Raw genomic sequence first — 22,623 nt, forward strand, 5'->3', positions numbered from 1 at the left:
TCCTTTTCACAGTTCCAAACCCTTTGGCACACACTAGTGTATTGTAGAATGCATTTCATGACTATATGTGCACAAATTAAACTCAAAACAACCTGTTTTTCTCATTGTGCGTCGCGTTTTCGTGTTTTAAGCTACATTAAGTGTTGTTATCGAATTCATAATCAATACAACTTTCACGTGAAAACATTTCTGCTCTTTGTTTACCCTCGTTTATTTCCAGGAAAATGTCAGCGTACGTACTGATAATACTCAGAGCCAATAATTAATTATCCAGCACAGCAACTCCCATAACAAAATAGTTATCGCTAATGAAACTTCGACTTACTTTCAAAGTTGTACCATAGATTTGGATGCAAAATATTAATACGCTACCCTATGGCCCGTAAAAAAACACATGTCAAGTATTACTAATCCACCTCATATCTAACTTAAACAAATAATTTTTGCGAAATCAAGCTTGACCCAACAAAGAGGCAGTCAAACATCAGTAAATTCCTTTGTAAACCAATCTAAATTAAGAACATTCTCAAAATGAATTCGCAGTGTATTCATAAAATAATCACCACTTGGTAACACTACTTTCTAGCAATGGCTTTTATATCATGTTGCATAACAATAAGCTGTAACTTAATATTGTTGATAGTCCATGCACTGAAAATATAAAATGAAATCTATAAACAACAAAACTGTAAAAAAATAATTGTTGGTTTCTTAATTAGAGAAAATTGTACTTTTTTAATCAAATCATTGGTGATATAACATAAAATAGCTTAATTCAGAAATAATTTAAAATTTAAATTGAATTGATACGTTAACTTTCATGATATATATTTATGTATTTTAGGCTTATTATACACCTATAATGTTTAATGGCAACCCCTTCCGTCACTAAACTTGTAATGGGCAGACAGTAATCAAATTATTCTATCTGAATAAATAAATGCATTTTGGCTTTTATAACTTCTATTTCGAGAAATCAAGCGTGACGTGACACACATTGACTTTTATGTAAGTTAGACCGACAAGTAATATAATATGGGAATATTGGAAAAATGTTGTAGTCTTGGTACATAATTGTCTTATATGTTTAATAAAAGATATTTAAGATTCGTCTAATATAAGATAAGTAATTACGTAATCTCTTTACGCCTTTTTAAGCCTTGCAGAAACGTCCTCGAACCCTTATCGTATTACTGACAATAAGTAATATAAGTACAACGTCAATTTTTCCACATATGTTTGACATTAATATGTTGATAAGTACAGAAAGTATAGCTTTTTAAAAAAAATAGTTAAATCGCGTATTATTTTAATTTTGATGTCATGAAATGTGCTGTTATTTTGTTGGAGGAGGCACTGTAGACATGTTATCAACTTGTTGGAGGAGGCACTGTAGACATGTTATCAACTTGTTGGAGGAGGCACTGTAGACAAGTTATCAACTTGTTGGAGGAGGCATTGTAGACATGTTATCAACTTGTTGGAGAAGGCACTATAGATATGTTGTTAACTTGTTGGAAAAGGTATTATGGAATATATTATTAACTTGTTGAAGGAAACATCCCAGAACATGTTATTAAATTGTTTGAGAAAGAATTGTGGAACATCTTAATTCGCTAGAGCAGACATTACACAACACGATAACTCGCCGGAGAAGATATATGGAATGTTTCACGTACGTTAATAGAAAACAGCTCTAGGTTTGCTGAATTCAGTTTTTGATAAAAGTGTTGATGGAGCTAAGTTTTGTATTTTACTTTCTCTGCAGGAAAAACATTTTCTATGCTGGGAAACAGTACTTCGCCACAAAACCTCGGGGTTATGCCTTCTGCTGTCAGTTGGCTGTTTAAGCTGATCGACGAACACAAAGAGAAAACACAGTCCAGGTTTTCTGTGCGTGTCTCAGCTGTTGAAGTGAGTGGACGAGATGAAGTTATCAAAGATCTACTGGCCAACTTTGCCTCAGGTTAAACCCACTTCGTGTCCCTTTTTACTTATGTTTATTCTTTTTATTACTCCAATAATTTAGCAGTGTATTTAGTAAAATAGGACCATAACTTTTAGCATTTTTGTTATGTGTAAAATAATTGTTTGAACTTTTCTATACAATTTAATATAGTAAAATCAAACATTTTAGCTAAATATTACAAGTTTATCTGCCAAACAACATCAAACCTTTCATCTCCAATTAGTTATGTAGTTTGCTAAAGAGATACGTTAAATCAACCTTATGTGATTGGGTGTAACATTTATTTGTTGTAGTTTACATCTTTCTTTGAAATATTTTCACTGTAAAAGGAATAAAACAGTACTTGGTAAGTCGATAAAACTCGGTTTACGTTAGAGCCATTCTTAAGAAGACAGACGTTTTTGGCTAAAAATATCCGTAATTCAGAACACATTATTCTCTGAGATAATGTACAACGTGAAGGAAACACTTCCTTCAGAAATGTGTAATTTGAACGTAATATGGAAGAAGATAGTATTAGTGCAAACATCTTAAGAAGTACAACCCATGAACTCAGTCGATGTACAACACATCTACAAGGTGACAAAAAAGTCTGGAATCATCAGTGCATTTTACAGCATGTGTTCCACGTGAATTCCTTGAATTTTGAAATATATTAGAATTAAAATCAAGATTAACTCGACTTTCTGATACTTTGACAACGCTGTAATCAGTGACGTCTTTCAAATTAAGGAAAGCTGGGAATCACCTAAGATTTCAGACTTTTCGGACATCTTGTATATTGCTCTTATAAATTTAATCATCATTATTTTCCATAGAACTACGGTTTTGTTAATAAATACAGTGCTAATGAATTACATTTCTAATAAAGGCATTGTAACTATTGTATGTTTTTGGTAGGATCTGAAGGCAGTAGCCCCTCTCCGGGGAGGTACTTGCAAGAAGAAGTCTCATTCGGTTCTCACTTGACGGAACTGAGGGCTCCAAACGCTGATAAAGCGGCTTTCCTTCTGGATGCTGCAATCGCAGCTCGCACCGTTCCTGGTAAAGTTTATTATTAATTTTCGTTACGATTTAATAGTGTAGATATAGCTTAAATTATAAACAAGTATTTAGTAGTTCAAACTGAAAATTTCATCGAATATACAAAATCAACATAAAATGACTGTATTCTTTTTAAACCATAGACCATGATTCAAACTACATATCCTTACCATCAAAATCCATTTTTTTGTTTCACATGCTATAAAATATATTGGCGTAATCTTCATGTTTACAAACGTGTTTTTGAAATACATCAAAGTAACAGTGAATACTTCGGGGTAATATGGCACATTTTCTGATTTTAATGAACATGGCAACTCACAAACATAAAGTCCTTTAAAATATTCATGTGATAATCGCCATACTTATCAAATGTGTATATCTTAGAAAAATAAATAAATATCTGATTTTCCAGAAAGAAAGAAATTGATTTTATGTAACAATAAAATTTCCTTACAATGCAAGACCTACACGTCAGTCTTACAATAACATTTAATTTAAGTACTTTATGTTAAATTCTTTTTGAGTTAAGGACAATTGAAACAAAAATTAACATAATCAATCTTTGATAAAATAATAATAACTTTGAGCAGTACATCACTGTCAAACGTTTTTTATGCTATTTCAGCAACTCCAGAGGATCAACAGAACAGTCACTTCTGTTTTACACTCAATGTATACCAATACAGAGCAGAGAAAGGAAGTCAAGTTGGAGGTATGACAGCTGTACTTTGTTCTTCATGTCATCCAAAACCTGCTGCTAGTGGTTCTGTTAAATAAGTAAAGTTTCTGATGTACATGACATTGAAAGTGCTTTCTAAAAATTATAGTCTTGAAATACTCAGTAGTTGATAAACATATCCTATTTAAACAACAATTTCTCACGAACTGTTGCTCCCCCTCCTAGTGACACAGTGGTCTTGGAATTTATAACTCTAGAATCTATATTTCCTTACCCGTGATGGGTATAGAACAAACAGCCCACTGGGTAGCGTTGTGCTTAAATACAAACAAACACAAACTGTTAATCTAGCTTAGAGCGTTAATTTAATTCAATGAATAAACACGACAGTTACAAGAAACATACGACAGTTACATTATACAAGCAGTAAACACGACAACTACAAAAAAAAATACTAAGGTCGTAATAAACATTCAATAAACACGACAGTTACAAGAAACATATTACGGTTGTACTACACATTCACTAAACATGACAGTAACAAGAAACATTTTACGGTTGTACTACACATTCCATAAACACGACAGTTACAAGAAACATAAGATGGTTGTATTACACATTCAATAAACACGACAGTTACAAGAAACATACTATGGTAGTACTTCACATTCAATAAACACGACAGTTACAAGAAACATTTTACGGTTGAACTACACATTCAATAAACACGACTGTTACAAGAAACATACTACGATTGTACTACACATTCAATTAACACGACAGTAACTAGAAACATACAATGGTTGTATTACACATTCAATAAACATGACAGTTACAAGAAACATACGATGGCTGTATTATACAATCAGTAAAAACGACAGTTACAAGAAACATAGGATGGTTGTACTACACATTCAATAAACACGACAGTTACAAGAAACATACTACGTTCTACTGCACATTCAATACACAAGACAGCTACAAGAAACATACGATGGTTGTATTACACATTCAATAAAAACGACAGTTACAAGAAACATACGATGGCTGTACTATACATTCAATAAACACGACAGTTACAAAAACATACAATGGTTGTATTACACATTCAATAAACACGACAGTTACAAGAAACATACGATGGCTGTATTATACAATCAGTAAACACGACAGTTACAATAAACATACTACGGTTGTACTACACATTCAATAAACACGACTGTTACAAGAAACATACTACGGTTGTACTACACATTCAATAAACACGACTGTTACAAGAAACATACTACGGTTGTACTACACATTCAATAAACACGACAGTTACAAGAAACATTTACGGTTCAACTACACATTCAATAAACACGACTGTTACAAGAAACATACTACGGTTGCACTACACATTCAATAAACACGACAGTTACAAGAAACATACGGTGGTTGTATTACACATTCAATAAAAACGACAGTTACAAGAAACATACGATGGTTGTATTATACATTCAATAAACACGACAGTTACAAGAAACATACTACGGTTGTACTACACATTCAATAAACACGACAGTTACAAGAAACATACGATGGTTCTACTACACATTCAATAAACAGGACTGTTACAAGAAACACATTACGCTTGTATTACACATTCAATAAACACGACAGTTACAACAAGCATTTTACGATTGTACTACACATACAATAAACACGACTGTTACAAGAAACATATTACGGTTGTACTACACAATCAATAAACACGACAGTTACAAGAAACATACTACGGTTCTACTACAAATTCAATAAACACGACAGTTACAAGAAACATACGATGGCTGTATTATACAATCAGTAAACAAGACAGTTACAAGAAATAGGATGGTTGAATTAATCAATCAGTAAACACGATAGTTACAATCAACATAATACGGTTGTACTACACATTCAATAAACACGACAGTTACAAGAAACATACTACGGTTGTACTACATATCCAATACACAAGACAGTTACAAGAAACATCCAACGGTTCTATTACACATTCAATAAACACGACAGTTACAAGAACCATACGATGGTTGTATTATACATTCAATAAACACGAGAGTTACAAAAACATACGATAATTGTATTACACATTCATTAAATATGACAGTTACAAAAACATAGGATGGTTGTATTAATCAATCAGTAAACACGACAGTTACAATGAACATACTATGGTCGTACTACACATTCAATAAACACAACAGTTACAAAAACATACGATGGTTGTATTACACATTCAATAAATATAACAGTTACAAGAAACATAAGAAGGTTGTATTAATCAATAAGTACACACGACAGTTACAAAAAACATAATACGGTTGTACTACACATTCAATAAACACGATAGTTACAAGAAACATACTACGGTTGTACTACACATTCAATAAACACGACAGTTACAAGAAACATACTACGGTTGTACTACATATCCAATACACAAGACAGTTACAAGAAACATCCGACGGTTCTATTACACATTCAATAAACACGACAGTTACAAGAACCATACGATGGTTGTATTATACATTCAATAAACACGAGAGTTACAAAAACATACGATAATTGTATTACACATTCATTAAATATGACAGTTACAAAAACATAGGATGGTTGTATTAATCAATCAGTAAACACGACAGTTACAATGAACATACTATGGTCGTACTACACATTCAATAAACACAACAGTTACAAAAACATACGATGGTTGTATTACACATTCAATAAATATAACAGTTACAAGAAACATAAGAAGGTTGTATTAATCAATAAGTACACGACAGTTACAAAAAACATAATACGGTTGTACTACACATTCAATAAACACGATAGTTACAAGAAACATACTACGGTTGTACTACACATTCAATAAACACGACAGTTACAAGAAACATACTACGGTTGTACTACACATTCAATAAACACGACAGTTACAAGAAACATACGATGGCTGTATTATACAATCAGTAAACAAGACAGTTACATGAATAGGATGGTTGAATTAATCAATCAGTAAATACGATAGTTACAATGAACATAATACGGTTGTACTACACATTCAATAAACACGACAGTTACAAGAAACATACTGCGGTTGTACTACGTATCCAATACACAAGACAGTTACAAAAAACATCCGATACTTGTATTACACATTCAATAAACACGACAGTTACACGAACCATACAATGGTTGTATTAATTAATCAGTAAACACGACAGTTACAATGAACATACGATGGTTGAATTATATAATCAGTAAACACAACAGTTACAAGAAACATACGATGGCTGTATTATACAATCAGTAAACACGACAGTTACAAGAAACATCGGATGGTTGTATTAATCAATTAGTAAACACGACAGTTACAAGAAACATACGATGGTTGTATTATACATTCAATAAACACGACAGTTACAAAAACATACAATGGTTGTATTACACATTCAATAAACACGACAGTTACAAGAAACATACGATGGCTGTATTATACAATCAGTAAACACGACAGTTACAAGAAACATAGGATAGTTGTATTAATCAATCAGTGAACACGGCAGTTACAATGAACATACTACGGTTGTACTACACTTTTAATAAACACGACACTTACAAGAAACATACTACGGTTGTATTACACGTTCAATAAACATGACTGTTACAAGAAACATACTACGGTTGTACTACACATTCAATAAACACGACTGTTACAAGAAACATACTACGGTTGTACTACACATTCAATAAATACGACAGATACAAGAAACATACTATGATAGTACTACACATTCAATAAACACGACAGTTACAAGAAACATTTTACGGTTGAACTACACATTTAATAAACACGACTGTTACAAGAAACATATTACGGTTTTACTACACATTCAATAAATACGACAGATACAAGAAACATACTATGATAGTACTACACATTCAATAAACACGACAGTTACAAGAAACATTTTACGGTTGAACTACACATTCAATAAACACGACAGTTAAGAGAAACATACTACGGTTGTATTACATATCCAATACACAAGACAGTTACAACAAATATCCGATGGTTGTATTACACATTCAATAAACACGACAGTTACAAGAACCATAGGATGGTTGTATTAATCAATCAGTAAACACGACAGTTACAATGAACATACGATTGTTGTATTATACAATCAGTAAACACGACAGTTACAAGAAACATTCTACGGTCGTACTACACATTCAATAAACACGACCGTTACAAAAACATACGATGGTTGTATTACACATTCAAAAATATGTCAGTTACAAGAACATAAGAAGGTTGTATTAATCAATCAGTAAACACAACAGTTACAAGGAACATACTACGGTTGTACTACACATTCAATAAACACCACTGTTACAAGAAATATATTACGGTTGTATTACATATCCAATACACAATACAGTTACAACAAATATCCGATGGTTGTATTACACATTCAATAAACACGACAGTTACAAGAACCATAGGATGGTTGTATTAATCAATCAGTAAACACGACAGTTACAATGAACATACGATTGTTGTATTATACAATCAGTAAACACGACAGTTACAAGAAACATTCTACGGTCGTACTACACATTCAATAAACACGACCGTTACAAAAACATACGATGGTTGTATTACACATTCAAAAATATGTCAGTTACAAGAACATAAGAAGGTTGTATTAATCAATCAGTAAACACAACAGTTACAAGGAACATACTACGGTTGTACTACACATTCAATAAACACCACTGTTACAAGAAATATATTACGGTTGTATTACATATCCAATACACAAGACAGTTACAACAAATATCCGATGGTTGTATTACACATTCAATAAACACGACAGTTACAAGAACCATAGGACGGTTGTATTAATTAATCAGTAAACACGACAGTTACAATGAACATACGATGGTTGAATTATATAATCAGTAAACACAACAGTTACAAGAAACATACGATGGCTGTATTATACAATCAGTAAACACGACAGTTACAAGAAACATCGGATGGTTGTATTAATCAATTAGTAAACACGACAGTTACAAGAAACATACGATGGTTGTATTATACATTCAATAAACACGACAGTTACAAAAACATACAATGGTTGTATTACACATTCAATAAACACGACAGTTACAAGAAACATACGATGGCTGTATTATACAATCAGTAAACACGACAGTTACAAGAAACATAGGATAGTTGTATTAATCAATCAGTGAACACGGCAGTTACAATGAACATACTACGGTTGTACTACACTTTTAATAAACACGACACTTAGAAGAAACATACTACGGTTGTATTACACGTTCAATAAACACGACTGTTACGAGAAACATACTACGGTTGTACTACACATTCAATAAACACGACTGTTACAAGAAACATACTACGGTTGTACTACACATTCAATAAATACGACAGATACAAGAAACATACTATGATAGTACTACACATTCAATAAACACGACAGTTACAAGAAACATTTTACGGTTGAACTACACATTTAATAAACACGACTGTTACAAGAAACATATTACGGTTTTACTACACATTCAATAAATACGACAGATACAAGAAACATACTATGATAGTACTACACATTCAATAAACACGACCGTTACAAAAACATACGATGGTTGTATTACACATTCAAAAATATGTCAGTTACAAGAACATAAGAAGGTTGTATTAATCAATCAGTAAACAAAACAGTTACAAGGAACATACTACGGTTGTACTACACATTCAATAAACACCACTGTTACAAGAAATATATTACGGTTGTATTACATATCCAATACACAATACAGTTACAACAAATATCCGATGGTTGTATTACACATTCAATAAACACGACAGTTACAAGAACCATAGGATGGTTGTATTGATCAATCAGTAAACACGACAGTTACAATGAACATACGATTGTTGTACTATACAATCAGTAAACACAACAGTTACAGGAAACATACGATAGCTGTATTATACAATCAGTAAACACGACAGTTACAAGAAACATTGGATGGTTGTATTAATCAATTAGTAAACACGACATTTACAAGAAACATTCTACGGTCGTACTACACATTCAATAAACACGACCGTTACAAAAACATTCGATGGTTGTATTACACATTCAAAAATATGTCAGTTACAAGAAACATAAGAAGGTTGTATTAATCAATCAGTAAACACAACAGTTACAAGGAACATACTACGGTTGTACTACACATTCAATAAACACCACTGTTACAAGAAATATATTACGGTTGTACTCCACATTCAATAAACACAAAAGTTACAAGAACCATACGATGGTTGTATTAATCAATCAGTACACACGATAGTTACAATGAACATAATACGGTTGTACTACACATTCAATAAATACGACAGTTATAAGAAACATAATACGGTTGTACTACATATCCAATACACAAGACAGTTACAAGAAACATCCGATGGTTGTATTACACATTCAATAAACACAACAGTTATAAGAACCATACGATGTTTGTATTATGCATTCAATAAACACGACAGTTACAAAAACATACGATGATTGTATTACACATTCAATAAATATGACAGTTACAAGAAACATAGGATGATTGTATTAATCAATCAGTAACCACGACAGTTACAATGAACATACTAAGGTCATACTACACATTGAATAAACACTACAGTTACAAAAACATACGATGGTTGTATTACACATTCAATAAATATAACAGTTACAAGAAACATAAGAAGGTTGTATTAATCAATCAGTACACACGATAGTTACAATGAACATAATACGGTTGTACTACACATTCAATAAATACAACAGTTATAAGAAACATAATACGGTTGTACTACATATCCAATACACAAGACAGTTACAAGAAAAATCCGATGGTTGTATTACACATTCAATAAATACGACAGTTACAAGAACCATAGGATGGTTGTATTAATCAATCAGTAAACACGACAGTTACAATGAACATACGATGGTTGTATTATACAATCAGTAAACACAACAGTTACAAGGAACATACTACGGTTGTACTACACATTTTATAAACACCACTGTTACAAGAAATATATTACGGTTGTACTACACATTCAATAAACACGACAGTTACAAGAAACATACTACGGTTGTACTTCACATTCAATAAACACGACTGTTACAAGAAACATATTATCATTGTACTACACATTCAATAAACACAACTGTTACAAAAACATACAATGGTTGTATTACACATTCAATAAACACGACAGTCACAAGAGACATACGATGGCTGTATTATGCAATCAGTTATCACGACAGTTACAACAAACATAGGATGGTTGATTTAATCAATTAGTAAACACGATAGTTACAATGAACATACTACGTTTGTTATACACAATTAATAAACACGACTGTTACAAGAAACATATTACGGTTGTACTACACATTCAATAAACACGAGAGTTAGAAGAAACATAGGGTTGTTGTATTAATCAATCAGTAAACACGATATTTACAATGAACCTTCTACGGTTGAACTACACATTCAATAAACACGACAGTTACAAGAAACATACTATGGTTGTACTACACATTCAATACACAAGACAGTTAGAAGAAACATACGATGGTTGTATTACACATTCAATAAATATGACAGTTACAAGAAACAAAGGATGGTTGTATTAATCAATTAGTAAACACGAGAGTTACAATGAACATACTACGGTTGTACTACACATTCAATAAACACGACAGTTACAAGAAACATACGATGGTTGTATTACACATTCAATGAATACGACAGTTTCAAGAAACATACGATGGTTGTATTATACAATCAGAAAACACGACATTTACAAGAAACATACTACGGCTGTACTATACACTCAATGAACACGACTGTTACAAGAAACATACTATGGTTGTATTACGCATTCAATAAACACAACAGATTAAAGAAACATACTATGGTTGTATTACGCATTCAATAAACACAACAGATTAAAGAAACATACTATGGTTGTATTACACAAGACTGTTATTTATAAATTCTAAACAGGGGTTTATCCAAGGAAGTTAAAAACAGCTTCCTGTTTAAAGAGTCTGGACATAAGGCTCGTGTATAAGTATTACATGTTCTTAGTAAAAAAAAAAATATTTATTGGTCAAGACAGTATGAAATATTTTAGTCAATAAATCTCAATGTATCAAACTGCTACAGGGAAATATGTGGCGTTTGTTAAATTGGACTCTCTGTTATAGGGAATTATCATTCCTTTGGTATCACACGATGAAATCATGGATTTAAAACATGATGTAAAACAACATTTAATAAAATACTTACAAATGTTGATATCTAACGTCTTGGACAATAAATTAGATCTTTCTAGGATATAAATCTACGTAACAGTAGCTTTAGAATAATGCGTAGTTATGCTAAATTTATCTTCACAAAATATTTTAAAAGATCTAACAAGCAGTAATTGTAACATAACATATCTGGCATCGTGGAACCAACTAAATGGAAAATTAAATGATACACTTTGAAAACAGCTTCGAGTAAAATACCTTTTGATATACAGGTATCAGTTGTAGATAGTTAGAAAATCAACTCTTTGTTTTAGTTACAGGTGGCCGAAGTCGTCTTCACCTATTGGATTTAGCAGGATCTGATGACCAAACAAACTTGTCAAAAAATCAGAGTCATCCATTGTCAATGTCAGGCTTGGGAAGCGTTCTTGTGGCTCTTGTAAACGGTCAAAGACACGTGCCTTACAAGTAAGTTATAGACGTTAACAGCTTAGCTTGCAAGACTGTTTTCACAGATTTAACGGCTAAAGGTAATAGTGAATACATTATATGTGATAATAGGGAAGAGTCTTGTTGGTGATGTCGTTCTTTACAGTTGAGATTTGACACAACAGTTACAAGGAAAACAACGTGGCATTACTTAGAATGAGGCCCAGCATGGTCAGTCAGGTGGGTTAGGGCGTTCGACTCGTAATCCGAGGGTTGCGGGTTCGAATTCCCGTCACACCAAACATGTTCGCCCTTTCAGCCGTGGAGGCGTTATAATGTGACGGTCGATCCCACTATTCATTGGCAAAAGAGTAGTCCAAGAGTAGACGGTGGGTGGTGATGACTAGCTGGCTTCCCTCGAGTCTTACACTGCAAAATTAGGGACGGCTAGCGCAGATAGCCCTCGTGTAGCTTTGGGCAAAATACAGAAACCAAAAACCAACCAAACCTAGAATGATATTCTGTAAAGTACGAATAGGATAACAGAAGTTTAACTTCAGTACCTAACCAAGTGTCCTGATATCTCGAAATGCCAATAATGTACCCCCTGTTGGCCTATTACAGAGTATAGCTGGTCACTCAATATGTTAGGAGCAATGGAATGCTGTGCTCAGGTTTCATCTGTGTTATAGTTGCTAAGCTTTTAACTAACACAAAAAAACAATTCATCACATCTTCCGTGAGCAGTATTTAATTGGAATCGAGATTTGTTGACAAATTTAGTACACAAACTGCAGATAAGGAAATTATATTACTGGATATTCAGTCAAGTTCTTATGTTTGTTTCAACGAGACGTTATGAAATGAACAATCAACACTTCATTGTCTATTCTGTAGTACCGGCTGCCATTATATCGTAAGTGCCTTCTCAATTTTTCACCATATGAGATGGTCTATATGAAATAGAAAACCTATAGCCCAAGCGCTTTCGAAAGGTGGTTCTTTTTTCCTAAGTTTCCCGTTTATTTCTCTCAAGACTTCTTGAACCTACCTGTTTTTTCTGACATCATGAGGTGACGTGTATTCTAAAAAAAGACAAAAATATGTAACATTTTTGTATTTATTAACACAGTAAATATTCTCTGATTGACAGGTATAGTCATGGCCAAAATTTTTGCATAATGCCTAAATAGTAACAAAGAAGGTAGTATATGGCCAGACAAACATGTATAAGTTGTTATTCTGGCCTGCATAAGTCATTATGATGATAATTTATTCTTCAAAACACCCACGCACACCTGTTTTGTGTAAAAGGATATGATTTTGGTATAATATTTTTATGAGCTGGTCATCGCTTTGTTCAGACAATTTCTCTGTACTCGGTATAGAGTTATGCCTCGTCGTGAGTCAGACGTCTTACATAAGACTTCATATTGTTCGACTGTCTAGAAATGATATGAAACAAACGGACATTGCCAGAACAATAAGGTACACCCCAGTTTATTGTATCCAGAACTCTGAAACGTTGTAAGATTACAGATTACGTTGTTCCAGCAAAGTCCACTGGCAGACGCCCAAAAGCTATTGCCCGAAATAACCGAACCGTATTTTTATCAGGTTAACATGTTAAAGTTTAAAGGAATCTTGCAAACTCCTACGACAAGAACAGTATGAACATATTCATTCCAAGATATACAAAAGAATATTGAATAAGAAACTGACCAAACAATGTTATTTTGTAAGAGAGGTTATTTTCAAACTGATATTAAAGAGAATTTACTGCTAACCTTGTTACTTGGGTAAGGCTACTTACAATTTAGACATTAGCAATATAATTACGGTTTGTTAAAACTAACAGTAGGACTTGTCTTCGTGATTTGCTTGGAGAACAAATGAGGGATGGCAGGGAATACTCATGAGGTGGTGCAATACCATGTTTGGGCAGTTATTCATCATGGTGAAAAATTATTTTCATAATCTATATGGAAACGTTAAGAGCACCTCCCACAGGTATTACATAAAAACGATATTTTTATCATAAGTTAGGTTTGTAAACCTAACATTGTGTGGTAGAATGAAAATGACTCTTCCCTTAGTGCACATATTGTACAGGATTATCTTGATTAGGATGACGTTAGAAGATTACCATGGCTAACATAGCCTTCAGATTGTAATCCCATTGAGAACTGTTAGGCAGAAATTAGCAGAAAAATTGCTAATCACGACCCCAAAACCAGCCACAGTAGCTGAGTTGCAGCGCTTTCTAGTGATAAAGTGGAGATGAAACCACAGTTAATTACATCAATAATCTCATCAACTGCATGCCGCGTCATCTTGTGGAGGTAATTAGAGAATGAGGAGGACAAACCAAGTATTAAATGTAATATTTAATATGAACTAATATAAGGTTACAGACTCTATTTATAATAATTTGATATTATATTTTGTCATTATATGTGTTTTCATAAGGTTTTGTTGTGGTAACAAATACAAATAAATTATCTGAACAAAATGTTGATCTGGTTGGAAAAAAAAGATTATACCAAAAGCGCATTATTTTATATAAAACAGATTTGTTTGTGTATTTTGAGAAACAAATTCTCAAAACAGCTCAGACAGACCAGGATAACAACTCCTACTGTTTGTCCTTCTCTGTTACTACCCAAGTATTTACTCAGCTGCTGTTCCATGTATGTTGACAATAACATCAATAAAGAACAGTAAGCAAACATTTTGGCCAAGAGTGTATGGTCGTTTATTTCTCAATGCCTCTAAATATAAAAGATATATTTGTCTTGGAAGCTGTAAATCCCTAATATGAACACTTTTTTTATGATCTAAATGTATAAATACGTTACGTTGAAAATGGTTGTTGTAAACCATTCTCCAAAGCAATAAATGTTCGCATGTCTACAAAACAATAACTGTATCGGTCTGTGGATAACGCAAAGCTTGTTGATCTCATACTCCAATATTGTTTTTATATAATGTATCCAAACCGTTGTATTCTCGATTATGAACATACAGGTAGAATTACGTAATACATTTTTTAATTTCTTAATTATAGTTTATATTTATATTTGTATTTCAGGAATAGCAAACTTACGCATTTATTACGGGAAGCAATGGGTAACTCCATCTGTCGAACAACCATGATCGCCCATGTATCTGACTCCTCAGAAAAGTACTGCGAAACATTGTCTACAATACAGTTGGCCAACAGGCTACACAGAATTTGGCGGAAGAGGGCGAAAGTTAGTTAAAATCGTTGTTAATTATACTAATGTATGGAACGACATATTTTCAGTAGTTTATATATCTGTTGTACGTGTTTGTTATTATCGATTTGAATGTAAGCAAGAGTACAAGTTCATATTGATTAAAGTAAATGTTTGTTCCTTAACCCAACATAGTTATTCGTTACTAAACGAAAAGAACTTTTGATCTATTACAGACTGAAGTGTAAGATTTGGTTGTATACTAGCAGCTTTTAAAACATAAATATTGTAAGCTGTGATTTAATAAATAAGTTCAATACTTTTCGTATATTTATTCTGTCAAGACGTAAAACATAAAACTGCAGTTACCTTGAAAAATATAGCTTTGTTTTGTAACTTTTGTTTGTAATTTCAGCAGTATATTCCCAAAGCGTGTGGAGTCAGTAACATAGACAATGATGGAGTATGTAAGCCTTGTGTTAAGTCTGACGCTGTAAGTGAAGATGACTTCCCCTCTGGCAGTAGTGAACTTGACTATACCTCCGGAAGTGAGCAGTCCTGCGTCACGGCCATATTTGTTGGAGAACGTTCACTCAAGGAAGATACTACTAAGACATCACCTCTGAAACAAAGCAAGTCCAAAGTCCCAGAAAAAAGCTCTTCGAGCACAGAATGTCCTGTCTCAAATAGAACTAAAGATCATGAGGCTACATCGCTTTTATCGACCAGTTATCTTGTAAGTTCTTCCAAACAGAATACGTCTTCCAGTGCTGATACCAAAAACCGTACTCACAAAGTTGCTGGTAAATCTTCACAATGCAGGAATTATTCAAGCATTCCTTTAAAACCGAATGTGCCAAAATACTGCACAAAGGGAGAAAGTGGTTTGCCTAGAGGTTCTCACTTGTTTGCAGGTTGCTGTATGACAGATCTTCAATCGTCCTCAACATCTGCTCAACACTCTGGAGTCCAATCACCTCGTAGAGTTAATATTAAGAGGCGTCATCTTGTGTCCAAAGTGGAAAATAGAAGTCCTAATCGATCTAACAGTCAGGCAAAGCGGGAAAATTATGTCACAAGTGATGAGATCTGGGTGGATGGACCCCGATTTATTAAACCAAAATTCGACTCTCGCACCTTACAACAGTTGCAGTATGAACAGTGGGTAGATGGTCCAGCTCTCCATGATCACTCAAAGGAATATAAGAACAAAATGATTAAAAAATGGGTTCAGTTGCATAGTCACTTACAACACCATATTTCTGAATCTAGACAACCAGAAGTTTGGATTGATCTACCTCCAACTAGAAACCAATTTGAAATTCAGATTTGTACCAAAACTTCACAAGCCCTAGGTACGAGACCAAAATATTCATGGGACCAAGCCAATACGAAAAGTTCTGGTTTACATAACGTAGAGGATTCTTCAAATAAAAGACTGGTAAATGACACCAGAATGGGACAAGAAGTGCTTATTTCAAAGAAAAAAGAGGATGATTTCAATGAGGCAGTTGGGCTTAATTGTTCTGAAAAGAAAACATCAGTTGAAGATGTTGATGTCACAGAATCACTAGAAAGTAAAACTATATTTGAAAAGGTTCAAGTTTCTTCTGATACCCCGACGTGGAAAAGTTCACAAGGAAGTATTCGAGCTGAAATAGATAGCACTGCTGATTATTTGGAAGCATCAAGTAGCGTTGATATTTCAGAAACATCCGATCTCCAGACTAGTGTTTCAACAGATGAAGAAGAACAAGATTGGCCCACTGATCAGGCTGATGAATGTTCAGAAACCTCTGATACTGAAGAGCTTCCGGAAATGAAAGACTCGTGTCTTCAAGTCAAAGAAGAAGATATTTTAGCAGCATGGCTCGAAAGGAACGATTTCGAATCCCTGGAAGATAGCGTGATTGAGGAATTTCCAATAAAGCATTCTGTTTTTAATGTTTTGCGTGTGTCTAGTGCAGAACATATCTCTGATTCAGTGGTTGATAATAGTGATAGACTAGAAAGCATCAGTCTCCCAGACGAATTCAGAGATGATGATGATTTCTTGAGTGACTGGAGGATATCACGATATCAATGTTCTCGACATATGAATACAAACGAGATTATTAAAAGAACAGGTGAATTAAGTTTTGCCGTAAGCAGCGATGTTCTAGCATCAAAATTGACAAGACTAACAGAACTACGTCTTCAGTCTCAAAAGCTGAGGAATAATAATTCTGCTTCTGGAGCGTTATTTTGTGATACACATAAAAGGCCGACAACCATGCTAAGTTCAAATCAGCTATACAATATTCCTGCTGTTAGTCTGCAGCAGTCACAAAGTCTAGACGACATGGATATATTCGATGTTCTAAGTGTGAAAAGCGAGCCTGCAGACTTGGAAATGAGCATCCAGCCAATGAATGGGTTAAGGCTTGAAGCTTTCTACAAGGAACTCGAACATAAATTTCCTCCTTCAGATATTTCTTTAATAACACACTCCTCTGAAAAGTGCAACACAAGTAAGGAAGATATTAAAAATATGGATCAAAATAGTTGTTCACCTAATAAAAATACTCTCACTAGTCAGAAGGCTCATTCAACAAGTTTTTTAACAAGCGAAACTGGAAAATGTGAATCATGTGGTGAGGTTATCATAAGTGATCATGTTTGTAAAAAAGTTGATGTTGCAAATCAAATGCGTTCTATTCGACATCCGGATGGATCATCCAATCCAACTCTAAGTAATCATCCGTCTGTAAATAACCTATTGGACTATCCATCATACAGTTCAAGGAAATTCGTTTCTAATCCCTTTCTTTTAAGAAACAGTGTTTTGGCGAGACTTGATGAAATAAATGCAGCAGGCTCATCTTCAGGTAAACTCCAGGAAGAAACCTTTCCTCATAGTACCAAAAGTAGTGTTACATTCCCAGAAAAACAGCGGAATATTCTCCAAAAAGATAATGTATGTGCCAATCAAGGGTGTTCCAAAGAGAATCGCCAGCTAAGTGTAAGTATTAATTCAAAATCATCGAAACCCAACAGAAAAGGTTCCTCACAAATCAGTTCAGTTTCTACACTAGATAGCTGTACTTCCCATCAAGGATCTACTTCCGTAGAGCATGCTTTAAAAAAGTCTAAGGATGTGTTGGGAGTAAATAAACAAACTCAAAAGATTGAGCGCCACCTGAAGTTCACAGATGAATCCAAAACCTTCGGAAAATCAAAATATTTTCAACTTCCAAGAAGTGTGTCTTCCACGACTGAAGAAATTTCCAAAAGTGAGCGAAGCACAAAAAGTAGGAAAAGCTGTCTGGGTGTTACTAATCAGGTCGAGAGTGGCCAGAATGTATCTATTGCATTTCCTTCTCCGTACTCAAAAATTACTGAAGCTAAACGAGGGCGAATTTCAAGCGAACTTAGTAATCTCAGCAGCCAAGCATTGCGGAGCGAAAATGGGGTGCCAATTATAAAAGCAAGGAAAGATTATCATTATTCTGGAAACAGTAGTGGTTACGAGAGTATGATTCGAGATAGTGAAGGAACGGTGGCTTCTTCGTGTAGCCGAGATTCAGAAAATGAAGATGTAGGAGAAAAGAGACGAAATACAAGGAAAGGATCCAAGAAAAAATTGCAAGGTAATTTCGGTAATCTGGTTTGTTTGTTTGTTTGTTTGTTTTAAGATTAGCGAGCAGTAAAGTCCCGTACAGAGTTAATTTACAAACGTTTCCAATAGAATATTTATAACATTATTAATCATTGGTCTAATCCTGTAATATGTATATAGTTAAAAGAGATTCATACCATAAATAAATTTAAAGAGACATAAAACTGCAGATTAATTTCCTATACTTCCTAGAAAAACATTTTCTAATTTAGAAAATTTGGTAATTTTAATCTGAACAGCACCTTATCCGTACACCGACTAAATCAGTAATTCAATTCTTTAGTCATATATTAGTCTAAATCTCACACAGAAACATCACATAAATACGGTACCATACGTTACCTTCCAAGCTAATGCTGGCCATCAAACAACTCTTACTTCCGATCAGAATAAGTTCTTTTACAGAGCTCCCTAGTGGCACAAAAGGATGACTGTGGATCTATACTGCTAGAAACTGGGTTTCGATACTCGTGGTGTAACTTTGTGCTTAAAAACAAACAACAACTGAAAGCTTTTACAGATAATAAGTTTAATGCCTCTCAAACAGAATGGTAGCTCAATCAGGTACTTAAGATCCTAAATGTCCTTCCATGAATCTTTAGCTTCAATCCTAATCACAGCAATTGAGAAAATTTTGTTATAACAATAACTGCCAGTAGCGTAATACCAGTTTAAAATGTCCAAAAATATATCTTTAATAAATCTAGAAATTTCAAATATTTTAATTTTTAACTAAGAAATCTCTTCTCCTTTAAACTGTTATTATGATCAGTACTTATTATTTGAATATAATAAAAAATAATATTGAAAGAAACCCAAATATAACCAACTTCTATATTTGAAGTCTATGAATATAACCTCTCTCATCACTTATGTCATCATAAATAAGTATCAATTAATTCCTTGGTTTTGCAAGGAAACATTTAGTAAATAGCTAAAAAAGTTCATTTTTTTCCTTTGGTCAGCCAATTGGCTGATTCTGCCACGTTCAAACTCTGTCAACTTTTTAGCCTTTGCCATGTTTTTACCCAATGTAACACAGGAGATGTTGACAACGCTAATGCTTGAGCACAAATGACTAAATTTTGTTACGTGTTTCCCGATTAACGTTTTGTTTCAGTATGGTCTTAAACTTTTGACCAGCTAGTATTTAAACTAATTTCCTTGTGTTCACACTTTTCCTATTAAATGCTAAAAAAGTTTTTTATTTTTATTTTCTCTTTTCTTATTTTCATCTTTCGAAGCTCTACTCAAATAAGAGGTTGAGTCTAACAACGCGAAATGCATATTTTTTTTCTTTGTGTTCATTGGCCTTAAAATTTTGGCCAGCAGTGTATGTGACATCTGCATGTGTACGTTCTTCCAACTAGCAAATACGCATTGCAATGTTTTGTTGAATTTTGCCATTCTAGGGTTTTTTCTCATAGGAGCAAAATCATCTCCAGTGTAAATATTCGTTATTCTATCTATCAATAAATGCAAGACTAGCATACATACATATGTATCTACCTGAACAGTACAAATTGACAACAATAGCTTTTTGGTTTCGTTTCTTTTTCCATCACAAAACGAAAGTTGCGTCATATGTAATACAGGTTAATGTGTATATTTGTGGTAAAGAAAAAAACAAGAAACAAACTTTAGACTAATAACGTTTAGAGATAGTTTGAATTGGTAACGAATGAATCTTTATTGCAAATTTAATAGTAAAACAATATGCAGCAGATACTTAATGATAATAAAACATCTTTTCGAAACGTTGTAACTTTGATAGCGTGGCATCAATAAAGTCCTCTTCATTACCCATTGAAGCCGTCTCTAAACGTTGTTAAACAAGCCAGTGCTACCAGTTTGAACTATTCAGATGAATGTCTGCTTTTCATGAGAACCTCACATTTATTGGATATATGGTATTTACTAGAACACGAATTTCTGTCAAAATAGTTAAATAGAACCCACTAACTGAAGGTTTTAAAAATATATTTAGTTACAGTTATGTAATCTCCAAACTTTGGCTGAGTTTCGCACAAAGTGACCATACACAATTACAAAAATTACAGTTTTTGTTTAACAACTAAACAATAAAAACAACCATGGTAAAATACCAAGCAATCATTCATAGTTTCACTTTAATGCAAAACAAACCTAAAATAAACCCGAAATTAACCTTAGAATACAAAATAACCCAATTTATTGAACTATATCAAATAATAACTCCAATTTTCTTGAAATTTAAAACCTGCTACAATCCCTAACAAAACAAAAACAAGGTTTATTATAAATAGCAAATGTTAACGTTAAGGAAAACATTATAAAAGCGAAAGTTAAAGTTATTTTCCAAGCTTCTCTTACTGGTTTTATATACAAAACACGGAAACATACACAAAGCCTCCACCCTGCACACGTCAGCTTCGTTCACTGCAGTCCTAGCCATTACCTGATTTACTAACAGTAAAAACAAACATTTATTTCACGAATCACCTCCACCCACAATTACCAATTAGTAAATTCGTATCGCACATTCACTGAAAATTGGGTACCTTAATTGAGCTACTCTCTGCTCCAAACTGAACTGAAGGAATATATAGGAAATTTGAAAATATTTCCATATTAATTAACAGGAAGTTAATGGTACATTCCTGTACCACGCATTTCCGTTTCTTCCAAGCTTTAAACAACATCTTATACTGTAGGTTGCTAACGTTTTACTGACGCTCAGCGTTTTCTATCTTCAGTAAACATCGTTTTATCCTAATTGTGCTTGTTACAGACTTTTAAGTTTCGAGGGTGTTTGTTTCTTAATTAGAGACAAAGTTACACATTGGGCTATCTCTTCTTTGTCCACCATGGATATCGAAACTCGGTTTCTAGCGCTGTATGTTTGCAGAGATATCGCTGTGCCACTAGGGGGCAAAGTTGATTGATAGTTAGGAATTAAGCACCAAGATACAGAATGGACTATCAAAATCCAGTTTCTAGCGATGCTAGTTCACACACGTACCACTGTGCCATTGAAGAACTAACATTCAAGGAAACTACATCTTTGTTTTTGCTTATAATAGTTCAGGCACTTAAATTAACTTAATTTTTAACCTTAACCTTGGGGTTTATTTTAGGTATTTCCTTTACATTTATCTTCAGTTTTAGTATAACTTACAAGGGGAGTACGCTTGACTGATAAGATAAACTATCAATATCTAATCATTTATAAA

General features: G+C 33.5%; 1 protein-coding gene across 1 annotated transcript in view; it reads left to right on the top strand.

Annotated features, from left to right (window-relative positions):
* LOC143222997 (uncharacterized) overlaps window positions 1-22,623 on the top strand; it is a 305,937-nt gene that overhangs the window by 278,037 nt on the left and 5,277 nt on the right. Inside the window, exons 7-12 of the mRNA XM_076450333.1 lie at window positions 1,769-1,966; window positions 2,870-3,013; window positions 3,642-3,728; window positions 12,421-12,574; window positions 15,627-15,789; window positions 16,169-19,382. Of these exons, the coding sequence (XP_076306448.1) occupies window positions 1,769-1,966; window positions 2,870-3,013; window positions 3,642-3,728; window positions 12,421-12,574; window positions 15,627-15,789; window positions 16,169-19,382 (3,960 nt within the window). The remainder of the gene's footprint in view (window positions 1-1,768; window positions 1,967-2,869; window positions 3,014-3,641; window positions 3,729-12,420; window positions 12,575-15,626; window positions 15,790-16,168; window positions 19,383-22,623) is intronic.

Source organism: Tachypleus tridentatus, chromosome 8, assembly GCF_004210375.1.
Source record: "Tachypleus tridentatus isolate NWPU-2018 chromosome 8, ASM421037v1, whole genome shotgun sequence".
In the NCBI taxonomy this organism is placed as follows: Eukaryota; Metazoa; Arthropoda; class Merostomata; order Xiphosura; family Limulidae; genus Tachypleus; species Tachypleus tridentatus.